Source organism: Nerophis ophidion, linkage group LG04, assembly GCF_033978795.1.
Source record: "Nerophis ophidion isolate RoL-2023_Sa linkage group LG04, RoL_Noph_v1.0, whole genome shotgun sequence".
NCBI classification, from domain to species: Eukaryota; Metazoa; Chordata; class Actinopteri; order Syngnathiformes; family Syngnathidae; genus Nerophis; species Nerophis ophidion.
The window spans coordinates 2883200-2907451 of record NC_084614.1 but is presented as its reverse complement, the minus strand read 5'-3'; the positions used below and the strand labels follow the sequence as shown (position 1 = coordinate 2907451).

Below are 24252 nucleotides of genomic sequence, written 5' to 3'. Positions count from 1 at the left end.
AATGTTTATTTATATAGCCCCAAATCACAAATGTCTCAAAGGACTGCACAAATCATTACGACTACAACATCCTCGGAAGAACCCACAAAAGGGCAAGGAAAACTCACACCCAGTGGGCAGGGAGAATTCACATCCAGTGGGACGCCAGTGACAATGCTGACTATGAGAAACCTTGGAGAGGACCTCAGATGTGGGCAACCCCCCTGCTCCCCTCTAGGGGACCGAAAGCAATGGATGTGGAGCGGGTCTAACATGATACTGTGAAAGTTCAATCCATAGTGGCTCCAACACAGCCGCGAGAGTTCAGTTCAAAGCGGATCCAAGACAGCAGCGAGAGTCCCGTCCACAGGAAACCATCTCAAGCGGAGGCGGATCAGCAGCGTAGAAATGTCCCCAACCGATACACAGGCGAGCGGTCCATCCTGGGTCCCGACGAGCGGCCCATCCTGGGTCTCGACTCTGGACAGCCAGTACTTCATCCATGGTTATCGGATCGGACCGGACATAGGAGAAAAAAGAAAAGAAGCGGCAGATCAACTGGTCTAAAAAGGAGGTCTATTTAAAGGCTAGAGTATACAGATGAGTTTTAAGGTGAGACTTAAATGCTTCTACTGAGGTAGCATCTCGAACTGTTACCGGGAGGGCATTCCAGAGTACTGGAGCCCGAACGGAAAACGCTCTATAGCCCGCAGACTTTTTTGGGGCTCTAGGAATCACTAATAAGCCGGAGTCTTTTGAAGGCAGATTTCTTGCCGGGACATATGGTACAATACCCGTGATCTTTTTGCTTCCAATAAAGTCAAAGTTGTCAGTTTGATTCAGCATTTATTTTGACAGGAGATAAATATGACACAACAATTGTATTTTTTTGTCAGCAGTGGCAGGAAATCCCGCGCAAAACATTCCGCGGGATGCTGGTTTCCCACAGGCTAGACATGCACCAAACTGTCCAAAAATTGTGTGGCTCTTTTCCACTGTGCTTAACGAGCCACATGTTTCTTCGCCGGTCACCGCTGTGGCAAAACTCTTAAAGTGACAAATGTCCATTTGAAATCAAAAACAACGACAATATTAAGCAAAATATATCTCAGAGCCAACACTGATTAAATACTAAATACAACTTTTGAGGTGTGAACAGAATGGTTTTCTTCCTGAAATCCACAAGTCCTTCATTTACGACACGCTTAAGAGGAACACCGTAACCACGGCAGCGAGTGCAGTGGTGAGCGAGAACTTCTCGATGTTTGCAGCATTAGATTGCAGCGTGATGTCGAACACCCCCCTGGTGTTATTGGTCGTGGTCCGGGACAATTTTGCCGCCGCGGAGGCATAAGATTCCATTTCTTCGACGTGTGCGGTGTTGGGCGTCATGGTCAACGTCACAGCCGACTCTGCCGCCCTTCTGGAGAACTCCCCGACGCATTGTGCTACGTCCGCCCCAGCTTGGATGCTGTTGAGTGCAACACGCTCGCTGAGGGTTTCTGGTCTGGCGCTTGACAGTAAATTCTCCAACTCTAGTCTCAGCTCCGCAAAATCCCTTTCTACTTCTGTGGCAGCTACAAGGGCGGCTGCTATCATTTGCCCAGTTGCTGGGACGGAGGCCGCCATCTGTGCAGCGTTTGCTGCCCTCTCCGCTATTCCGGCTGAATCCTGAGCTAATTCTGCCAGCTGCAGGTCCAAAGATGACTGGGATGTTTGTGCTGCTGTGGTGGCAGCGCTCGCCGCATCTCCTGCCAGTCCAGCCGCTTCATTTGCTTCAAGGACAGCAAAGTCTAAAGAAGTTTCTTCTCCCGCGATCAGTGACGTGGCGGCGCTCGCTGCTTCGCTGGCGGCCGTCAATGCAATGCTGGATGCAGGGAGGGCCGATGCCCCGGTTGCTGCCGCTGCAGCAGCACCAACTGCCGTTGCTGCTGCCGTCGAGGCTGTCAGACCAGCCACCACTGCTCGTTGTGCGGCACCAGCAGCTTCTATGCGAGAAACAGTTCTGTTTGCTGCTGCTGTTGCTATTGATGCCGCTCTTGAAGCGGATTGTGCTGCAGCTCGTGCAGCAGATTGTGCGTCTGCGCCGTCGCCGACCGTTTCTGCTATTACTCCTGCGGCTTCCGTCAACAAAGCCACCTGCTTTGCATTTCGAACCGCTGATAGCATTTCAACTGTGAGTGTGGATCCCGTGAGCCTCATAAATAGTTCTGAAGCTTCCCTCGATACGTTCGCCACTTCTCTTGCAGATTCTGCAATTTCCCCTGGTCTTGCCATTGCTGCTTGTCTGGCTGCCATCGCCGCAGCTACTGATATCTGTGCAAGCTCTTCCTCGACACTTCCTTGCGGTGCTGCAGCTAGTGCAGCAAGAGCCACAATTTCTGCTGCGTCGGCTGCAGCTCTTGAGGCATTTCTAGCTACCTCCAAAGCTATTTCTCGATCGGTCTCTCCATCTGCTGCCGATCTTGCTGCCTCAGATGCTTCCTCTGCCCTTTGAAGAGCCGCATTGACTTCGTCAGTTAGACTTGCACCAGTTGCTACTGCTGCTGAGGCTGCGAGGGATGTTGCTGTGGCCGCTAAGGAGCTTGCTGCTGAAGCTTCGGCAACTTCTTTGTCACTTGTAGGTAGTGCATTCACAACATTTGATACTATCTGTGTGGATTCTCTTGCAAGATCTACTGCATTCTGTACTTGTTCTTCGGCTAGTGCTGCAGCTAATTGAGCTTCTTGACATCCTTCCTCTGAGGCCACAACTTGTTCTGCTGTGTTCAGCGCCACCAAGGCCTGCACTGCCGTGTCATTTGCCAATTCAGCAGCAGCTTCAGCCGACACCAACGCTTGTCTTACAGTTTCAGCTGTTTCTGCTGGCAGGTCAGTTGAAGTAAGTAATGCACTGAGGGTTTGTGCAGCCGATGCAGCCTGTTGGCTGGCATTTCTTGCAGCTCCTATGGCAAATTGTGCATTAGCTGTTAAGTTTCCAGATTCCGTAAGGTTGGCTGATGAAACTGCAGCATCTGCTGCTGCTCTCGCTGCCAATGCTGCGTTCGCTGCTGCTATGGATACATTTCTTGCAAAAGGGGCCAAAGCTCCTGTTGCTGATGCTGCCACTCGATCTGCAGCTGCTGCAGCCAACAAAGCCTCATCTGCTGCATCTTCTGCGGCTTGTGCTGCTGTGGATGCATTTATTGTGCCTTCTAAAAGAGAAGATGAAGCAACAGCAGCTCTGTCTGCAGCTGCTGTTACTTCTCCTGCCGCATCCCTTGCAGAAAATCCACCTGAAACAGCTGCTGCTGCTGCTGCTGCCACAGCTGCTCCCGTCACTGATGCTGCTGCTGCCGTGGCTGTTGTGGCTGCTGCAACGGCTGCCTCTGTGGCTCTTTGTAGTACAGGATCCACTAAAATTATAGCGGGGCCCGGGTCGGCTGTGAGACTTGGGCTGCTTGTGGGGCTTGCTGTGCCTGGGCTGCCCCCGGAGTTTGTTGTAATTAGGCTACCTGCAATGTTTGTGGAGCCTGCATTGCCTGGAATGTCTGTGGCATTTAAGGTACTTACACTACCTGTTGTATCTGCAGGGACTGGGGTGCCTGTGATGTCTGCAGTGTCTCCGGGGTCTGCAGTGCCTGGGCTCTCTGTGGTGCTAATGATGCCTGGGCTGTCTGATGGGCTGACTGGGGTGCCTGTTGTGTCTGCAGTGTCTTCGGGGTCTGCAGTGCCTGGGCTCTCTGTGGTCCTAATGATGCCTGGGCTGTCTGATGGGCTGACTGGGGTGCCTGTTGTGTCTGCAGTGTCTTCGGGGTCTGCAGTGCCTGGGCTCTCTGTGGTGCTAATGATGCCTGGGCTGTCTGACGGGCTGACTGGGGTGCCTGTTGTGTCTCCAGTGTCATCGGGGTCTGCAGTGCCTGGGCTCTCTGTGGGGTTTATTGTATTTAGGCTGTCTGTGGTGCTTACGATGCCTGGGCTGTTTGATTGGGTGACTGGGGTGCCTGTGGTGTCTGCAGTGTCTCCGGGGTCTGCAGTGCCTGGGCTCTCTGTGGGGTTTATTGTATTTAGGCTGTCTGTGGTGCTAATGATGCCTGGGCTGTCTGATGGCCTGACTAGGGTGCCTGTGGTGTCTGCAGTGTCTCCGGGGTCTGAAGTGCCTGGGCTCTCTGTGGGGTTTATTGTATTTAGGCTGCCTGTGGTGCTTACGATGCCTGGGCTGTCTGATGGGCGTACTGGGGTGCCTGTGGTGTCTGCAGTGTCTCCGGGGTCTGTGGGGTTTATTGTATTTAGGCTGTCTGTGGTGCTTATGATGCCTGGGCTGTCTGATGGGCTGACTGGGGTGCCTGTGGTGTCTGTAGTGTCTCCGGGGTCTGCAGTGCCTGGGCTGCCTGTGGTGCTTACGATGCCTGGGCTGTCTGATGGGCTGACTGGGGTGCCTGTGGTGTCTGCAGTGTCTCCGGGGTCTGCAGTGCCTGGACTCTCTGTGGGGTTTATTGTATTTAGGCTGTCTGTGGTGCCTACCATGCCTGGGCTGTCTGACGGGCTGACTGGGGTGCCTGTCGTGTCTGCAGTATCTTCGGGGTCTGCAGTGCCTGGGCTGCCTGTGGTGCTTACGATGCCTGGGCTGTCTGATGGGCTGACTGGGGTGCCTGTGGTGTCTGCAGTGTCTCCGGGGTCTGCAGTGCCTGGAGTCTCTGTGGGGTTTATTGTATTTAGGCTGTCTGTGGTGCCTGGGCTGTCTGTGGGTCCTGTAGTGCTAGGACGCAGTGCACTCACAATGTCTGATACCACCCTTGCAGAAACTATTGCCGAATCTACTGCAATTTGTACTTCTGCTGAGGCTGCAGCTACTTGAGCTTCTTGACTTCCTGCCTCTGCAGCCACTGCTTGTTCTGCTGTGTTCAGTGCCACCAAGGTCTGTACCGCGGTGTCATTTGCCAATTCAGCAGCACTTTCAGCTGACACCAATGCTTGTCTAACAGTTTGAGCTGTTTCTGACGGCAGGTCTGTTGAAGTAAGTAATGCACTGAGGGTTTGTGCAGCCATTGCAGCCTGTTGGCTGGCATTTCTTGCAGCATCAAAGGCCTTTTGTGCGTTAGCTGTAACGTTTCCGGATGCCGTAAGGTTAGCTAGTGAAATTGCAGAATCTGCAGCTGCTCTCGCTGCCAATGCTGCTTTTGCTGCTGCTTCAGATACATTTCTTGCAAGAGAAGCCAGGCCCCCCGTTGCTGTTGTTGCCCCTTGCGCCGCAGCTATTGCAGCCAATAGAGCCTCCAATGCTGCATCTTCAGCTGCTTGTGCTGCTGTGGATGGATTTATAGTACCCCTTAAAAGAGAATCTGAAGCAACAGCTGCTCTGTTTGCAGCTGCTGATACATTTCCTGCAGCATCTGTTAGTGGCAAGCCGCCTAAAGCGGCTGCTGTTGCTGCTACTGCTGCTCCCGTCACTGCTGCTGCTGCTGCAGCGGCTGTTGTGGCTGCTGCGACAGCTGCTTCTATGGCTCTTTGAACTGCAGGATCCCCTACAACCACTATGGGGCCCATGGTGCCTGTATTGCTTGGGCTGCCTGTTGGACCTGTGGTGCTTGGGTTGATTATGATGTCTGTGGGGCCTGGGCTGTCAGTAGTACCAAATGTATCAGTGCTGTCTGTGGTACCTGTGGTGCTTGGGCCATCTGATGGGCCTGTGATGTTTGCGCTGTCCGTTGGGTTTGGGCTACTTGGGCTGCTTGTGGCACTTGCAGTTTCAGTGCTGCCTGTTGGGTTTGTGGTGATTGGAATCATGGTGGTGTCTGTGGGACCTGGACTGTCCGAAGTACCAGCTGTATTAGTGCTGTCTGTGAGACCTGTGTTACTCACGCTGTCCGTTGGGTTTGTGGTACTTGAGTTGCTCGTAGCACTTGCCATTTCAGTGCTGCCTGTTGGGCCTATGGTGCTTGGGATCATGTTGGTATCCGTGGGACCTGGGCTGTCCGAAGTACCAGCTGTATTAGTGCTGTCTGTGGGACCTGTTGTGGTTGGGCTCTCTGTAGGGCCTGTGGAGCTTGTGCTGTCCATTGGGTTTGTAGTACTTCGGCTGCTTGTGGCACTTGCCATTTCAGTGCTGCCTGTTGGGTTCATAGTGCTTTGGATCATAGTGGTGTCTATGGTACCTGGACTGTCCGAAGTACCAGCTGTATTAGTGCTGTCTGTGGGACCTGTGGTGCTCGTGCTGTCCATTGGATTGGTGTTACTTGGGCTGCTCGTTACACTTGCCATTTCAGTGCTGCCTGTTGGGCTTGTAGTGCTTAGGATCATGGTGGTGTCAATGGTACCTGGGCTGTCCGAAGTATCAGCTGTATTAGTGCTGTCTGTGGGACTTTCGGTGCTCGTGCTGTCCATTGCGTTTGCGGTACTTGGACTGCTTGTGGCACTTGCCATTTCAGTGCTGCCTATTGGGCTTGTAGTGCTTTGGATCATGGTGGTGTCTATGGTACCTGGGCTATCCGAAGTATCAGCTGTATTAGTGCTGTCTGTGGGACCTGTGGTGCTCGTGCTGTCTATTGGGTTTGTGGTACTTGGGTTGCTTGTGGAACTTGCCATTTCAGTGGTGCTTGTTGGGCCTGTGGTGCTTTGGATCATGGTGGTATCTATGGTACCTGGACTGTCCGAAGTACCAGCTGTATTAGTCCTGTCTGTGGGACCTTCGGTGCTCGTGCTGTCCATTGGGTTTGTGGTACTTGGACTGCTTGTGGCACTTGCCATTTCAGTGCTGCCTGTTGGGCTCATAGTGCTTTGGATCATGGTGGTGTCTATGGTACCTGGACTATTCGAAGTACCAGCCGTATTGGTGCTGTCTGTGGGACCATCGGTGGTCGTGCTTTCCATTGGGTTTGTGGTACTTGGACTGCTTGTGGCACTTGCCATTTCAGTGCTGCCTGTTGGACCTGTGGTGCTTGGGTTCATACTGGTGTCTGTTGGACCAGGGTTGTCCGAAGTACGAGCTGTATTAGTGCTGTCTGTGGGACCTGTGGTGCTCGTGCTGTCCATTGGGTTGGTGTTACTTGAGCTGCTCGTGGCACTTGCCATTTCAGTGCTGCCTGTTGGGCTCATAGTGCTTTGGATCATGGTGGTATCCATGGTACCTGGACTATTCGAAGTACCAGCCGTATTAGTGCTGTCTGTGGGACCATCGGTGGTCGTGCTTTCCATTGGGTTTGCGGTACTTGGACTGCTTGTGGCAGTTGCCATTTCAGTGCTGCCTGTTGGGTTTGAGGTGATTGGGATCCTGGTGGTGTCCGTGGGACCTGGACTGTCCGAAGTACCAGCTGTATTAGTGCTTTCTGTTGGGCCTGTGGTACTCGCACTGTCCATTGGGTTTGTGGTACTTTCGCTGCTTGTGGCACTTGCCATTTCAGTGCTACCTGTTGGGCTCATAGTGCTTTGGATCATTGTGGTGTCTATGGTACCTGGACTGTCCGAAGTACCAGCTGTACTAGTTCTGTCCGTAGGACCCGTGGTGCTCGTGCTGTCCATTGGGTTTGTGGTGCTTGGGCTGCTTGTGGAACTTGCCATTTCAGTGCTGCTTGTTAGGCCTGTGGTGCTTTGGATCATGGTGGTTTCTATCGTACCTGGGCTGTCCGAAGTACCAGCTGTATTAGTGTTGTCTGTGGAACCTTCGGTGCTCGTGCTGTCCATTGGGTTTGCGGTAATTGGAATGCTTGTAGCACTTGCCATTTCAGTGCTGCTTGTTAGGCCTATGGTGCTTGGGATCATGTTGGTATCCGTGGGACCTGGGCTGTCCGAAGTACCAGCTGTATTAGTGCTGTCTGTGGGACCTGTTGTGGTTGTGTTCTCTGTAGGGCCTGTGTTGGTCGTGCTGTCCATTGGGTTTGTGGTGCTTGGGCTGCTTGTGGCATTTGCCATTTCAGTGCTGCCTATTGGGCTCATAGTGCTTTGGATCATAGTGGTGTCTATGGTACCTGGATTGTCCGAAGTACCAGCTGTATTAGTGCTGTCTGTGGGACCTGTGTTGCTCGTGCTGTCCATTGGATTGGTGTTACTTGGGCTGCTCGTTACACTTGCCATTTCAGTGGTGCCTGTTGGGCTTGTACTGCTTTGGATCATGGTGGTCTCTATGGTACCTGGACTGTCCGAAGTACCAGCTGTATTAGTGCTGTCTGTGGGACTTTCGGTGCTCGTGCTGTCCATTGCGTTTGCGGTACTTGGACTGCTTGTGGCACTTGCCATTTCAGTGCTGCCTGTTGGGCTTGTAGTGCTTTGGATCATGGTGGTGTCTGTGGGACCTGGGCTGTCCGAAGTATCAGCTGTATTAGTGCTGTCTGTGGGACCTGTGGTGCTCGTGCTCTCTATTGGGTTTGTGGTACTTGGGTTGCTTGTGGAACTTGCCATTTCAGTGGTGCTTGTTGGGCCTGTGGTGCTTTGGACCATGGTGGTATCTATGGTACCTGGACTGTCCGAAGTACCAGCTGTATTAGTCCTGTCTGTGGGACCTTCGGTGCTCGTGCTGTCCATTGGGTTTGTGGTACTTGGACTGCTTGTGGCACTTGCCATTTCAGTGCTGCCTGTTGGGCCTGTGGTGCTTTGGTTCATACTGATGTCTGTTGGACCAGGGTTGTCCGAAGTACCAGCTGTATTAGTGCTGCGTGTGGGACCTGTGGTGCTCGTGCTGTCCATTGGGTTTGTGGTACTTTCGCTGCTTGTGGCACTTGCCATTTCAGTGCTACCTGTTGGGCTCATGGTGCTTTGGATAATTGTGGTGTCTATGGTACCTGGACTGTCCAAAGTACCAGCTGTATTAGTGCTGTCTGTGGGACTTTCGGTGCTCGTGCTGTCCATTGGGTTTGTGGTGCTTGGGCTGCTTGTGGCACTTGCCATTTCAGTGCTGCCTGTTGGACCTGTGGTGCTTGTGTTTATGGTGGTGTCTATGGGACCTGGGTTGTCCGAAGTACCAGCTGTATTAGTGCTGTCTGTGGGACCTGTTGTGGTTGGGCTCTCTGTAGGGCCTGTGTTGCTAATGCTGTCTATTGGGTTAGTAGTACTTGGACTGCTTGTGGCGCTTGCCATTTCAGTGGTGCCTGTTGGGTTTGTAGTGATTGGGATCATGGTGGTATCCATGGTACCTGGACTATTCGAAGTACCAGCCGTATTAGTGCTGTCTGTGGGACCATCGGTGGTCGTGCTTTCCATTGGGTTTGCGGTACTTGGACTGCTTGTGGCAGTTGCCATTTCAGTGCTGCCTGTTGGGTTTGAGGTGATTGGGATCATGGTGGTGTCTGTGGGACCTGGACTGTCCGAAGTATCAGCTGTATTAGTGCTGTCTGTGGGACCTGTTGAGGTTGGGCTCTCTGTAGGGCCTGTGTTGCTCGTGCTTACCATTAGGTTTGTGGTACTTGGACTGCTTGTGGCAGTTGCAATTTCAGTGCTGCCTGTTGGGCTTGTAGTGCTTTGGATCATGGTGGTGTCTATGGTACCTGGACTTTCCGAAGTACCAGCTGTATTATTGCTCTCTGTTGGGCGTGTGGTACTCGTGCCTTCTATTGGGTTTGTGGTACCTGGACTGTCCGAAGTATCATCTGTATTATTGCCGTCTGTTGGGCGTGTGGTACCTGGGTTGCTTGTGGAACTTGCCATTTCAGTGCTGCGTGTTAGGCCTGTGGTGCTTGGGATCATGTTGGTACCTGTGGGAGCTGGACTGTCCGAAGTACCAGCTGTATTAGTGCTGTCTGTGGGACCTGTGGTACTCGCGCTGTCCATTGGGTTTGTGGTACTTGGACTGCTTGTGGTACTCGCCATTTCAGCGCTGGCTGTTAGGCCTGTGGTGCTTGGGTTCATGGTGGTTTCTCTGGCACCTGGGCTGTCCGAAGTACCAGGTGTATTAGTGCTGTCCGTGGGACTTGTGTTACTCACGCTGTCCATTGGGTTTGTGGTACTAGAGCTGCTCGAGGCACTTGCCATTTCAGTGGTGCCTGTTGGGCGTGTAGTAATAGGGTTCATGGTGGTATCTGTGGGACCTGGACCGTCCGAAGTACCAGCTGTATTAGTGTTGACCGTGGAACCTATGGTGCTTGTGCTGTCTGTTGGGCCTGTGGTGCTTGCGCTATTTGTTGGGCCTGTGGTACTCGCGCTGTCCATTGGGTTAGTGGTACTTGGACTGCTTGTGGTACTCGCCATTTCAGTGCTGCCTGTTAGGCCTGTGGTGCTTGGGTTCATGGTGGTGTCTATGGCACCTGGGCTGTCCGAAGTACCAGGTGTATTAGTGCTGTCCGTGGGACCTGTGTTACTCACGCTGTCCATTGGGTTTGTGGAACTTGGACTGCTCGTGGCACTTGCCATTTCAGTGGTGACTGTTGGGCGTGTAGTGCTTGGGTTCATGGTGGTGTCTGTGGGACCTGGGTTGTCGGAAGTACCAGCTGTATTAGTGCTGACTGTGGGACCTGTGGTGCTTGTGCTGTCTGTTGGGCCTGTGGTGCTTGCGCTATTTGTTGGGCCTGTGGTACTCGCGCTGTCCATTGGGTTAGTGGTACTTGGACTGCTTGTGGTACTCGCCATTTCAGTGCTGCCTGTTAGGCCTGTGGTGCTTGGGTTCATGGTTGTTTCTATGGGACCTGGGCTGTCCGAAGTACCAGCTGTATTAGTGCTGTCCGTGGGACCTGTGTTGCTCACGCTGTCCATTGGGTTTGTGGTACTAGAGCTGCTCGTGGCACTTGCCATTTCAGTGGTGCCTGTTGGGCGTGTAGTAATAGGGTTCATGGTGGTATCTGTGGGACCTGGGCTGTCAGAAGTACCAGGTGTATTAGTGCTGACTGTGGGACCTGTGGTGCTTGTGCTGTCTGTTGAGTCTGTGGTGCTTGGATTCATGGAGGTGTCTGTGGGACCTGGACCGTCCGAATTACCAGCTGTATTAGTGCTATCTGTCGGGCCTGTGGTACTCGCGCTGTCCATTGGGTTTGTGGTACTTGGACTGCTTGTGGTACTTGCCATTTCAGTGCTGCCTGTTGGGCTTGTAGTGCTTTGGATCATGGTGGTGTCTATGGTACCTGGACTGTCCGAAGTACCAGCTGTATTATTGCTGTCTGTTGGGCGTGTGGTACTCGTGCCTTCTATTGGGTTTGTGGTACCTGGACTGTCCGAAGTATCAGCTGTATTATTGCCGTCTGTTGTGCGTGTGGTACCTGGGTTGCTTGTGGAACTTGCCATTTCAGTGCTGCTTGTTAGGCCTGTGGTGCTTTGGATCATGGTGGTTTCTATCGTACCTGGGCTGTCCGAAGTACCAGCTGTATTAGTGCTGTCTGTGGAACCGTCGGTGCTCGTGCTGTCCATTGGGTTTGCGGTACTTGGGTTGCTTGTGGAACTTGCCATTTCAGTGCTGCCTGTTGGGCCTGTGGTGCTTGGGATCATGTTGGTATCCGTGGGACCTGGACTGTCCGAAGTAGCAGCTGTATTAGTGCTGTCTGTTGGGCCTGTGGTACTCGCTCTGTCCATTGGGTTTGTGGTACTTGGACTGCTTGTGGTACTTGCCATTTCAGTGCTGGCTGTTGTGCTTGGGTTCATGGTGGTGTCTGTGGGACCTGGGCTGTCCGAAGTACCAGGTGTATTAGTGCTGTCCGTGGGACCTGTGTTACTCACGCTGTCCATTAGGTTTGTGGTACTAGAGCTGCTCGTGGCACTTGCCATTTCAGTGGTGCCTGTTGGGCGTGTAGTGCTTGGGTTCATGGTGGTGTCTATAGGACCTGGGCTGTCCAAAGTACCAGCTGTATTAGTGCTGACAGTGGGACCTGTGGTGCTTGTGCTCCCTGTTTGGTCTGTGGTGCTTGCGCTATTTGTTGGGCCTGTGGTACTCGCGCTGTCCATTGGGTTTGTGGAACTTGGACTGCTCGTGGCACTTGCCATTTCAGTGGTGACTGTTGGGCGTGTAGTGCTTGGGTTCATGGTGGTGTCTGTGGGACCTGGGTTATCGGAAGTACCAGCTGTATTAGTGCTGACTGTGGGACCTGTGGTGCTTGCGCTATTTGTTGGGCCTGTGGTACTCGCGCTGTCCATTGGGTTAGTGGTACTTGGACTGCTTGTGGTACTTGCCATTTCAGTGCTGCCTGTTAGGCCTGTGGTGCTTGGGTTCATGGTGCTGTCTATGGCACCTGGGCTGTCCGAAGTACCAGGTGTATTAGTGCTGTCCGTGGGACCTGTGTTACTCACGCTGTCCATTGGGTTTGTGGTACTAGAGCTGCTCGTGGCACTTGCCATTTCAGTGGTGCCTGTTGGGCGTGTAGTAATAGGGTTCATGGTGGTATCTGTGGGACCTGGGCTGTCAGAAGTACCAGGTGTATTAGTGCTGACTGTGGGACCTGTGGTGCTTGTGCTGTCTGTTGAGTCTGTGGTGCTTGGATTCATGGAGGTGTCTGCGGGACCTGGACCGTCCGAAGTACCAGCTGTATTAGTGTTGACCGTGGAACCTATGGTGCTTGTGCTGTCTGTTGGGCCTGTGGTGCTTGCGCTATTTGTTGGGCCTGTGGTACTCGCGCTGTCTATTGGGTTAGTGGTACTTGGACTGCTTGTGGTACTCGCCATTTCAGTGCTGCCTGTTAGGCCTGTGGTGCTTGGGTTCATGGTTGTTTCTGTGGGACCTGGGCTGTCCGAAGTACCAGCTGTATTAGTGCTGTCCGTGGGACCTGTGTTGCTCACGCTGTCCATTGGGTTTGTGGTACTAGAGCTGCTCGTGGCACTTGCCATTTCAGTGGTGCCTGTTGGGCGTGTAGTAATTGGGTTCATGGTGGTGTCTGTGGGACCTGGGCTGTCAGAAGTACCAGGTGTATTAGTGCTGACTGTGGGACCTGTGGTGCTTGTGCTCCCTGTTTGGCCTGTGGTGCTTGCGCTATTTGTTGGGCCTGTGGTACTCGCGCTGTCCATTGGGTTTGTGGAACTTGGACTGCTCGTGGCACTTGCCATTTCAGTGGTGACTGTTGGGCGTGTAGTGCTTGGGTTCATGGTGGTGTCTGTGGGACCTGGGTTGTCGGAAGTACCAGCTGTATTAGTGCTGACTGTGGGACCTGTGGTGCTTGTGCTGTCTGTTGGGCCTGTGGTGCTTGCGCTATTTGTTGGGCCTGTGGTACTCGCGCTGTCTATTGGGTTAGTGGTACTTGGACTGCTTGTGGTACTCGCCATTTCAGTGCTGCCTGTTAGGCCTGTGGTGCTTGGGTTCATGGTGGTGTCTATGGCACCTGGGTTGTCGGAAGTACCAGCTGTATTAGTGCTGTCCGTGGGACCTGTGCTACTCACGCTGTCCATTGGGTTTGTGGTACTAGAGCTGCTCGTGGCACTTGCCATTTCAGTGGTGCCTGTTGGGCGTGTAGTAATTGGGTTCATGGTGGTGTCTGTGGGACCTGGGCTGTCAGAAGTACCAGCTGTATTAGTGCTGACTGTGGGACCTGTGGTGCTTGTGCTCCCTGTTTGGCCTGTGGTGCTTGCGCTATTTGTTGGGCCTGTGGTACTCGCGCTGTCCATTGGGTTTGTGGAACTTGGACTGCTCGTGGCACTTGCCATTTCAGTGGTGACTGTTGGGCGTGTAGTGCTTGGGTTCATGGTGGTGTCTATAGCACCTGGGCTGTCCGAAGTACCAGGTGTATTAGTGCTGTCCGTGGAACCTATGGTGCTTGTGCTGTCTGTTGGGCCTGTGGTGCTTGCGCTATTTGTTGGGCCTGTGGTACTCGCGCTGTCCATTGGGTTTGTGGTACTTGGACTGCTTGTGGTACTCGCCATTTCACTGCTGCCTGTTAGGCCTGTGGTGCTTGGGTTCATGGTTGTTTCTATGGGACCTGGGCTGTCCGAAGTACCAGCTGTATTAGTGCTGTCCGTGGGACCTGTGTTGCTCACGCTGTCCATTGGGTTTGTGGTACTAGAGCTGCTCGTGGCACTTGCCATTTCAGTGGTGCCTGTTGGGCGTGTAGTAATTGGGTTCATGGTGGTGTCTGTGGGACCTGGGCTGTCAGAAGTACCAGGTGTATTAGTGCTGACTGTGGGACCTGTGGTGCTTGTGCTCCCTGTTTGGCCTGTGGTGCTTGCGCTATTTGTTGGGCCTGTGGTACTCGCGCTGTCCATTGGGTTTGTGGAACTTGGACTGCTCGTGGCACTTGCCATTTCAGTGGTGACTGTTGGGCGTGTAGTGCTTGGGTTCATGGTGGTGTCTGTGGGACCTGGGTTGTCGGAAGTACCAGCTGTATTAGTGCTGACTGTGGGACCTGTGGTGCTTGTGCTGTCTGTTGGGCCTGTGGTGCTTGCGCTATTTGTTGGGCCTGTGGTACTCGCGCTGTCCATTGGGTTAGTGGTACTTGGACTGCTTGTGGTACTCGCCATTTCAGTGCTGCCTGTTAGGCCTGTGGTGCTTGGGTTCATGGTGGTGTCTATGGCACCTGGGCTGTCTGAAGTACCAGGTGTATTAGTGCTGTCCGTGGGACCTGTGTTACTCACGCTGTCCATTGGGTTTGTGGTACTAGAGCTGCTCGTGGCACTTGCCATTTCAGTGGTGCCTGTTGGGCGTGTAGTAATAGGGTTCATGGTGGTGTCTGTGGGACCTGGACTGTCCGAAGTACCAGCTGTATTAGTGCTGACTGTGGGACCTGTGGTGCTCGTGCTGTCTGTTGGGCCTGTGGTGCTTGCGCTATTTGTTGGGCCTGTGGTACTCGCGCTGTCCATTGGGTTTGTGGTACTAGAGCTGCTCGTGGCACTTGCCATTTCAGTGGTGCCTGTTGGGCGTGTAGTAATAGGGTTCATGGTGGTGTCTGTGGGACCTGGACTGTCCGAAGTACCAGCTCTATTAGTGCTGACTGTGGGACCTGTGGTGCTTGTGCTCCCTGTTTGGCCTTTGGTGCTTGCGCTATTTGTTGGGCCTGTGGTACTCGCGCTGTCCATTGGGTTTGTGGAACTTGGACTGCTCGTGGCACTTGCCATTTCAGTGGTGACTGTTGGGCGTGTAGTGCTTGGGTTCATGGTGTTGTCTGTGGGACCTGGGTTGTCGGAAGTACCAGCTGTATTAGTGCTGACTGTGGGACCTGTGGTGCTTGCGCTATTTGTTGGGCCTGTGGTACTCGCGCTGTCCATTGGGTTAGTGGTACTTGGACTGCTTGTGGTACTTGCCATTTCAGTGCTGCCTGTTAGGCCTGTGGTGCTTGGGTTCATGGTGGTGTCTATGGCACCTGGGCTGTCCGAAGTACCAGGTGTATTAGTGCTGTCCGTGGGACCTGTGTTACTCACGCTGTCCATTGGGTTTGTGGTACTAGAGCTGCTCGTGGCACTTGCCATTTCAGTGGTGCCTGTTGGGCGTGTAGTAATTGGGTTCATGGTGGTGTCTGTGGGACCTGGGCTGTCAGAAGTACCAGGTGTATTAGTGCTGACTGTGGGACCTGTGGTGCTTGTGCTCCCTGTTTGGCCTGTGGTGCTTGCGCTATTTGTTGGGCCTGTGGTACTCGCGCTGTCCATTGGGTTTGTGGAACTTGGACTGCTCGTGGCACTTGCCATTTCAGTGGTGACTGTTGGGCCCGTAGTGCTTGGGTTCATGGTGGTGTCTGTGGGACCTGGGTTGTCGGAAGTACCAGCTGTATTAGTGCTGACTGTGGGACCTGTGGTGCTTGTGCTGTCTGTTGGGCCTGTGGTGCTTGCGCTATTTGTTGGGCCTGTGGTACTCGCGCTGTCCATTGGGTTTGTGGTATTAGAGCTGCTCGTGGCACTTGCCATTTCAGTGGTGCCTGTTGGGCGTGTAGTAATAGGGTTCATGGTGGTGTCTGTGGGACCTGGACTGTCCGAAGTACCAGCTCTATTAGTGCTGACTGTGGGACCTGTGGTGCTTGTGCTCCCTGTTTGGCCTGTGGTGCTTGCGCTATTTGTTGGGCCTGTGGTACTCGCGCTGTCCATTGGGTTTGTCGAACTTGGACTGCTCGTGGCATTTGCCATTTCAGTGGTGACTGTTGGGCGTGTAGTGCTTGGGTTCATGGTGGTGTCTATGGGACCTGGGCTGTCCGAAGTACCAGGTGTATTAGTGCTGTCCGTGGGACCTGTGTTACTCACGCTGTCCATTGGGTTTGTGGTACTAGAGCTGCTCGTGGCACTTGCCATTTCAGTGGTGCCTGTTGGGCGTGTAGTAATAGGGTTCATGGTGGTATCTGTGGGACCTGGGCTGTCAGAAGTACCAGGTGTATTAGTGCTGACTGTGGGACCTGTGGTGCTTGTGCTGTCTGTTGAGTCTGTGGTGCTTGGATTCATGGAGGTGTCTGTGGGACCTGGACCGTCCGAATTACCAGTTGTATTAGTGCTATCTGTCGGGCCTGTGGTACTCGCGCTGTCCATTGGGTTTGTGGTACTTGGACTGCTTGTGGTACTTGCCATTTCAGTGCTGCCTGTTGGGCTTGTAGTGCTTTGGATCATGGTGGTGTCTATGGTACCTGGACTGTCCGAAGTACCAGCTGTATTATTGCTGTCTGTTGGGCGTGTGGTACTCGTGCCTTCTATTGGGTTTGTGGTACCTGGACTGTCCGAAGTATCAGCTGTATTATTGCCGTCTGTTGTGCGTGTGGTACCTGGGTTGCTTGTGGAACTTGCCATTTCAGTGCTGCTTGTTAGGCCTGTGGTGCTTTGGATCATGGTGGTTTCTATCGTACCTGGGCTGTCCGAAGTACCAGCTGTATTAGTGCTGTCTGTTGGGCCTGTGGTACTCGCACTGTCCATTGGGTTTGTGGTACTTGGACTGCTTGTGGTACTTGCCATTTCAGTGCTGGCTGTTGTGCTTGGGTTCATGGTGGTGTCTGTGGGACCTGGGCTGTCCGAAGTACCAGGTGTATTAGTGCTGTCCGTGGGACCTGTGTTACTCACGCTGTCCATTGGGTTTGTGGTACTAGAGCTGCTCGTGGCACTTGCCATTTCAGTGCTGCCTGTTGGGCGTGTAGTGCTTGGGTTCATGGTGGTGTCTGTGGGACCTGGACTGTCCGAAGTACCAGCTGTATTAGTGGTGACTGTTTGGCCTGTGGTGCTTGCGCTATTTGTCGGGCCTGTGGTACTCGCGCTGTCCATTGGGTTAGTGGTACTTGGACTGCTTGTGGTACTCGCCATTTCAGTGCTGCCTGTTAGGCCTGTGGTGCTTGGGTTCATGGTGGTTTCTGTGGGACCTGGGCTGTCCGAAGTACCAGGTGTATTAGTGCTGTCCGTGGGACCTGTGTTACTCACGCTGTCCATTGGGTTTGTGGTACTAGAGCTGCTCGTGGCACTTGCCATTTCAGTGGTGCCTGTTGGGCGTGTAGTAATTGGGTTCATGGTGGTGTCTGTGGGACCTGGGCTGTCAGAAGTACCAGGTGTATTAGTGCTGACTGTGGGACCTGTGGTGCTTGTGCTGTCTGTTGAGTCTGTGGTGCTTGGATTCATGGAGGTGTCTGCGGGACCTGGACCGTCCGAAGTACCAGCTGTATTAGTGTTGACCGTGGAACCTATGGTGCTTGTGCTGTCTGTTGGGCCTGTGGTGCTTGCGCTATTTGTTGGGCCTGTGGTACTCGCGCTGTCCATTGGGTTTGTGGAACTTGGACTGCTCGTGGCACTTGCCATTTCAGTGGTGACTGTTGGGCGTGTAGTGCTTGGGTTCATGGTGGTGTCTGTGGGACCTGGGTTGTCGGAAGTACCAGCTGTATTAGTGCTGACTGTGGGACCTGTGGTGCTTGCGCTATTTGTTGGGCCTGTGGTACTCGCGCTGTCCATTGGGTTAGTGGTACTTGGACTGCTTGTGGTACTTGCCATTTCAGTGCTGCCTGTTAGGCCTGTGGTGCTTGGGTTCATGGTGGTGTCTATGGCACCTGGGCTGTCCGAAGTACCAGGTGTATTAGTGCTGTCCGTGGGACCTGTGTTACTCACGCTGTCCATTGGGTTTGTGGTACTAGAGCTGCTCGTGGCACTTGCCATTTCAGTGGTGCCTGTTGGGCGTGTAGTAATAGGGTTCATGGTGGTATCTGTGGGACCTGGGCTGTCAGAAGTACCAGGTGTATTAGTGCTGACTGTGGGACCTGTGGTGCTTGTGCTGTCTGTTGAGTCTGTGGTGCTTGGATTCATGGAGGTGTCTGCGGGACCTGGACCGTCCGAAGTACCAGCTGTATTAGTGTTGACCGTGGAACCTATGGTGCTTGTGCTGTCTGTTGGGCCTGTGGTGCTTGCGCTATTTGTTGGGCCTGTGGTACTCGCGCTGTCCATTGGGTTAGTGGTACTTGGACTGCTTGTGGTACTCGCCATTTCAGTGCTGCCTGTTAGGCCTGTGGTGCTTGGGTTCATGGTGGTGTCTATGGCACCTGGGCTGTCTGAAGTACCAGGTGTATTAGTGCTGTCCGTGGGACCTGTGTTACTCACGCTGTCCATTGGGTTTGTGGTACTAGAGCTGCTCGTGGCACTTGCCATTTCAGTGGTGCCTGTTGGGCGTGTAGTAATTGGGTTCATGGTGGTGTCTATGGGACTTGGGCTGTCCGAAGTACCAGGTGTATTAGTGCTGTCCGTGGGACCTGTGTTACTCACGCTGTCCATTGGGTTTGTGGTACTTGAGCTGCTTGTGGCACTTGCCATTTCAGTGGTGCCTGTTGGGCGTGTAGTAATTGGGTTCATGGTGGTGTCTGTGGGACCTGGGTTGTCGGAAGTACCAGCTGTATTAGTGCTGACTGTGGGACCTGTGGTGCTTGTGCTGTCTGTTGGGCCTGTGGTGCTTGCGCTATTTGTTGGGCCTGTGGTACTCGCGCTGTCTATTGGGTTAGTGGTACTTGGACTGCTTGTGGTACTCGCCATTTCAGTGCTGCCTGTTAGGCCTGTGGTGCTTGGGTTCATGGTGGTGTCTATGGCACCTGGGCTGTCTGAAGTACCAGGTGTATTAGTGCTGTCCGTGGGACCTGTGTTACTCACGCTGTCCATTGGGTTTGTGGTACTAGAGCTGCTCGTGGCACTTGCCATTTCAGTGGTGCCTGTTGGGCGTGTAGTAATAGGGTTCATGGTGGTGTCTATGGGACCTGGGCTGTCCGAAGTACCAGCTGTATTAGTGCTGTCCGTGGGACCTGTGTTGCTCACGCTGTCCATTGGGTTTGTGGTACTAGAGCTGCTCGTGGCACTTGCCATTTCAGTGGTGCCTGTTGGGCGTGTAGTAATTGGGTTCATGGTGGTGTCTGTGGGACCTGGGCTGTCAGAAGTACCAGGTGTATTAGTGCTGACTGTGGGACCTGTGGTGCTTGTGCTCCCTGTTTGGCCTGTGGTGCTTGCGCTATTTGTTGGGCCTGTGGTACTCGCGCTGTCCATTGGGTTAGTGGTACTTGGACTGCTTGTGGTACTCGCCATTTCAGTGCTGCCTGTTAGGCCTGTGGTGCTTGGGTTCATGGTGGTGTCTATGGCACCTGGGCTGTCTGAAGTACCAGGTTTATTAGTGCTGTCCGTGGGACCTGTGTTACTCACGCTGTCCATTGGGTTTGTGGTACTAGAGCTGCTCGTGGCACTTGCCATTTCAGTGGTGCCTGTTGGGCGTGTAGTAATAGGGTTCATGGTGGTATCTGTGGGACCTGGGCTGTCAGAAGTACCAGGTGTATTAGTGCTGTCCGTGGGACCTGTGTTACTCACGCTGTCCATTGGGTTTGTGGTACTAGAGCTGCTCGTGGCACTTGCCATTTCAGTGGTGCCTGTTGGGCGTGTAGTAATAGGGTTCATGGTGGTGTCTGTGGGACCTGGACTGTCCGAAGTACCAGCTGTATTAGTGCTGACTGTGGGACCTGTGGTGCTTGTGCTGTCTGTTGGGCCTGTGGTGCTTGCGCTATTTGTTAGGCCTGTGGTACTCGCGCTGTCCATTGGGTTAGTGGTACTTGGACTGCTTGTGGTACTCGCCATTTCAGTGCTGCCTGTTAGGCCTGTGGTGCTTGGGTTCATGGTGGTGTCTATGGCACCTGGGCTGTCCGAAGTACCAGGTGTATTAGTGCTGTCCGTGGGACCTGTGTTACTCACGCTGTCCATTGGGTTTATGGTACTAGAGCTGCTCGTGGCACTTGCCATTTCAGTGGTGCCTGTTGGGCGTGTAGTAATAGGGTTCATGGTGGTGTCTGTGGGACCTGGACTGTCCGAAGTACCAGCTCTATTAGTGCTGACTGTGGGACCTGTGGTGCTTGTGCTCCCTGTTTGGCCTGTGGTGCTTGCGCTATTTGTTGGGCCTGTGGTACTCGCGCTGTCCATTGGGTTTGTCGAACTTGGACTGCTCGTGGCACTTGCCATTTCAGTGGTGACTGTTGGGCGTGTAGTGCTTGGGTTCATGGTGGTGTCTGTGGGACCTGGGTTGTCGGAAGTACCAGCTGTATTAGTGCTGACTGTGGGACCTGTGTTACTCACGCTGTCCATTGGGTTTGTGGTACTAGAGCTGCTCGTGGCACTTGCCATTTCAGTGGTGCCTGTTGGGCGTGTAGTAATAGGGTTCATGGTGGTCTCTGTGGGACCTGGGCTGTCCGAAGTACCAGCTCTATTAGTGCTGACTGTGGGACCTGTGGTGCTTGTGCTCCCTGTTTGGCCTGTGGTGCTTGCGCTATTTGTTGGGCCTGTGGTACTCGCGCTGTCCATTGGGTTTGTGGTACTTGGACTGCTTGTGGTACTCGCCATTTCAGTGCTGCCTGTTAGGCCTGTGGTGCTTGGGTTCATGGTTGTTTCTGTGGGACCTGGGCTGTCCGAAGTACCAGCTGTATTAGTGCTGTCCGTGGGACCTGTGTTGCTCACGCTGTCCATTGGGTTTGTGGTACTAGAGCTGCTCGTGGCACTTGCCATTTCAGTGGTGCCTGTTGGGCGTGTAGTAATTGGGTTCATGGTGGTGTCTGTGGGACCTGGGCTGTCAGAAGTACCAGGTGTATTAGTGCTGACTGTGGGACCTGTGGTGCTTGTGCTCCCTGTTTGGCCTGTGGTGCTTGCGCTATTTGTTGGGCCTGTGGTACTCGCGCTGTCCATTGGGTTTGTGGAACTTGGACTGCTCGTGGCACTTGCCATTTCAGTGGTGACTGTTGGGCGTGTAGTGCTTGGGTTCATGGTGGTGTCTGTGGGACCTGGGTTGTCGGAAGTACCAGCTGTATTAGTGCTGACTGTGGGACCTGTGGTGCTTGTGCTGTCTGTTGGGCCTGTGGTGCTTGCGCTATTTGTTGGGCCTGTGGTACTCGCGCTGTCCATTGGGTTTGTGGAACTTGGACTGCTCGTGGCACTTGCCATTTCAGTGGTGACTGTTGGGCGTGTAGTGCTTGGGTTCATGGTGTTGTCTGTGGGACCTGGGTTGTCGGAAGTACCAGCTGTATTAGTGCTGACTGTGGGACCTGTGGTGCTTGCGCTATTTGTTGGGCCTGTGGTACTCGCGCTGTCCATTGGGTTAGTGGTACTTGGACTGCTTGTGGTACTTGCCATTTCAGTGCTGCCTGTTAGGCCTGTGGTGCTTGGGTTCATGGTGGTATCTGTGGGACCTGGGCTGTCAGAAGTACCAGGTGTATTAGTGCTGTCCGTGGGACCTGTGTTACTCACGCTGTCCATTGGGTTTGTGGTACTAGAGCTGCTCGTGGCACTTGCCATTTCAGTGGTGCCTGTTGGGCGTGTAGTAATAGGGTTCATGGTGGTATCTGTGGGACCTGGGCTGTCAGAAGTACCAGGTGTATTAGTGCTGACTGTGGGACCTGTGGTGCTTGTGCTGTCTGTTGAGTCTGTGGTGCTTGGATTCATGGAGGTGTCTGCGGGACCTGGACCGTCCGAAGTACCAGCTGTATTAGTGTTGACCGTGGAACCTATGGTGCTTGTGCTGTCTGTTGGGCCTGTGGTGCTTGCGCTATTTGTTGGGCCTGTGGTACTCGCGCTGTCCATTGGATTTGTGGTACTTGGACTGCTTGTGGTACTTGCCATTTCAGTGCTGCCTGTTAGGCCTGTGGTGCTTGGGTTCATGGTGGTGTCTATGGCACCTGGGCTGTCCGAAGTACCAGGTGTATTAGTGCTGTCCGTGGGACCTGTGTTGCTCACGCTGTCCATTGGGTTTGTGGTACTAGAGCTGCTCGTGGCACTTGCCATTTCAGTGGTGCCTGTTGGGCGTGTAGTAATTGGGTTCATGGTGGTGTCTATAGGACCTGGGCTGTCAGAAGTACCAGGTGTATTAGTGCTGACTGTGGGACCTGTGGTGCTTGTGCTATTTGTTGGGCCTGTGGTACTCGCGCTGTCCATTGGGTTTGTGGAACTTGGACTGCTCCTGGCACTTGCCATTTCAGTGGTGACTGTTGGGCGTGTAGTGCTTGGGTTCATGGTGGTGTCTGTGGGACCTGGGTTGTCAGAAGTACCAGCTGTATTAGTGCTGACTGTGGGACCTGTGTTGCTTGTGCTGTCTGTTGGGCCTGTGGTGCTTGCGCTATTTGTTGGGCCTGTGGTACTCGCGCTGTCTATTGGGTTAGTGGTACTTGGACTGCTTGTGGAACTCGCCATTTCAGTGCTGCCTGTTAGGCCTGTGGTGCTTGGGTTCATGGTGGTGTCTATGGCACCTGGGTTGTCGGAAGTACCAGCTGTATTAGTGCTGTCCGTGGGACCTGTGTTGCTCACGCTGTCCATTGGGTTTGTGGTACTAGAGCTGCTCGTGGCACTTGCCATTTCAGTGGTGCCTGTTGGGCGTGTAGTAATTGGGTTCATGGTGGTGTCTGTGGGACCTGGGCTGTCAGAAGTACCAGGTGTATTAGTGCTGACTGTGGGACCTGTGGTGCTTGTGCTCCCTGTTTGGCCTGTGGTGCTTGCGCTATTTGTTGGGCCTGTGGTACTCGCGCTGTCCATTGGGTTTGTGGAACTTGGACTGCTCGTGGCACTTGCCATTTCAGTGGTGACTGTTGGGCGTGTAGTGCTTGGGTTCATGGTGGTGTCTATGGCACCTGGGCTGTCCGAAGTACCAGGTGTATTAGTGCTGTCCGTGGAACCTATGGTGCTTGTGCTGTCTGTTGGGCCTGTGGTGCTTGCGCTATTTGTTGGGCCTGTGGTACTCGCGCTGTCCATTGGGTTTGTGGTACTAGAGCTGCTCGTGGCACTTGCCATTTCAGTGGTGACTGTTGGGCGTGTAGTGCTTGGGTTCATGGTGGTGTCTGTGGGACCTGGGTTGTCAGAAGTACCAGCTGTATTAGTGCTGACTGTGGGACCTGTGTTGCTTGTGCTGTCTGTTGGGCCTGTGGTGCTTGCGCTATTTGTTGGGCCTGTGGTACTCGCGCTGTCTATTGGGTTAGTGGTACTTGGACTGCTTGTGGAACTCGCCATTTCAGTGCTGCCTGTTAGGCCTGTGGTGCTTGGGTTCATGGTGGTGTCTATGGCACCTGGGTTGTCGGAAGTACCAGCTGTATTAGTGCTGTCCGTGGGACCTGTGTTGCTCACGCTGTCCATTGGGTTTGTGGTACTAGAGCTGCTCGTGGCACTTGCCATTTCAGTGGTGCCTGTTGGGCGTGTAGTAATTGGGTTCATGGTGGTGTCTGTGGGACCTGGGCTGTCAGAAGTACCAGGTGTATTAGTGCTGACTGTGGGACCTGTGGTGCTTGTGCTCCCTGTTTGGCCTGTGGTGCTTGCGCTATTTGTTGGGCCTGTGGTACTCGCGCTGTCCATTGGGTTTGTGGAACTTGGACTGCTCGTGGCACTTGCCATTTCAGTGGTGACTGTTGGGCGTGTAGTGCTTGGGTTCATGGTGGTGTCTATGGCACCTGGGCTGTCCGAAGTACCAGGTGTATTAGTGCTGTCCGTGGAACCTATGGTGCTTGTGCTGTCTGTTGGGCCTGTGGTGCTTGCGCTATTTGTTGGGCCTGTGGTACTCGCGCTGTCCATTGGGTTTGTGGTACTAGAGCTGCTCGTGGCACTTGCCATTTCAGTGGTGCCTGTTGGGCGTGTAGTAATTGGGTTCATGGTGGTGTCTATAGGACCTGGGCTGTCAGAAGTACCAGGTGTATTAGTGCTGACTGTGGGACCTGTGGTGCGTGTGCTATTTGTTGGGCCTGTGGTACTCGCGCTGTCCATTGGGTTTGTGGAACTTGGACTGCTCGTGGCACTTGCCATTTCAGTGGTGACTGTTGGGCGTGTAGTGCTTGGGTTCATGGTGGTGTCTATGGCACCTTGGCTGTCCGAAGTACCAGGTGTATTAGTGCTGTCCGTGGGACCTGTGTTACTCACGCTGTCCATTGGATTTGTGGTACTAGAGCTGCTCGTGGCACTTGCCATTTCAGTGGTGCCTGTTGGGCGTGTAGTAATAGGGTTCATGGTTGTGTCTGTGGGACCTGGGCTGTCAGA

At 53.6% G+C, this 24252-nt stretch overlaps 1 protein-coding gene across 1 annotated transcript in view; it reads right to left on the bottom strand.

Moving 5' to 3' along the window:
• Positions 1-805: 805 nt before the first annotated feature.
• Positions 806-24252, bottom strand: part of LOC133551135 (mucin-19-like) — a 55888-nt gene continuing 32441 nt past the window's right edge. Inside the window, exon 4 of the mRNA XM_061897520.1 lies at positions 806-24194. Within this exon, the coding sequence (XP_061753504.1) occupies positions 1174-24194 (23021 nt within the window). The 3' untranslated portion in view covers positions 806-1173. The remainder of the gene's footprint in view (positions 24195-24252) is intronic.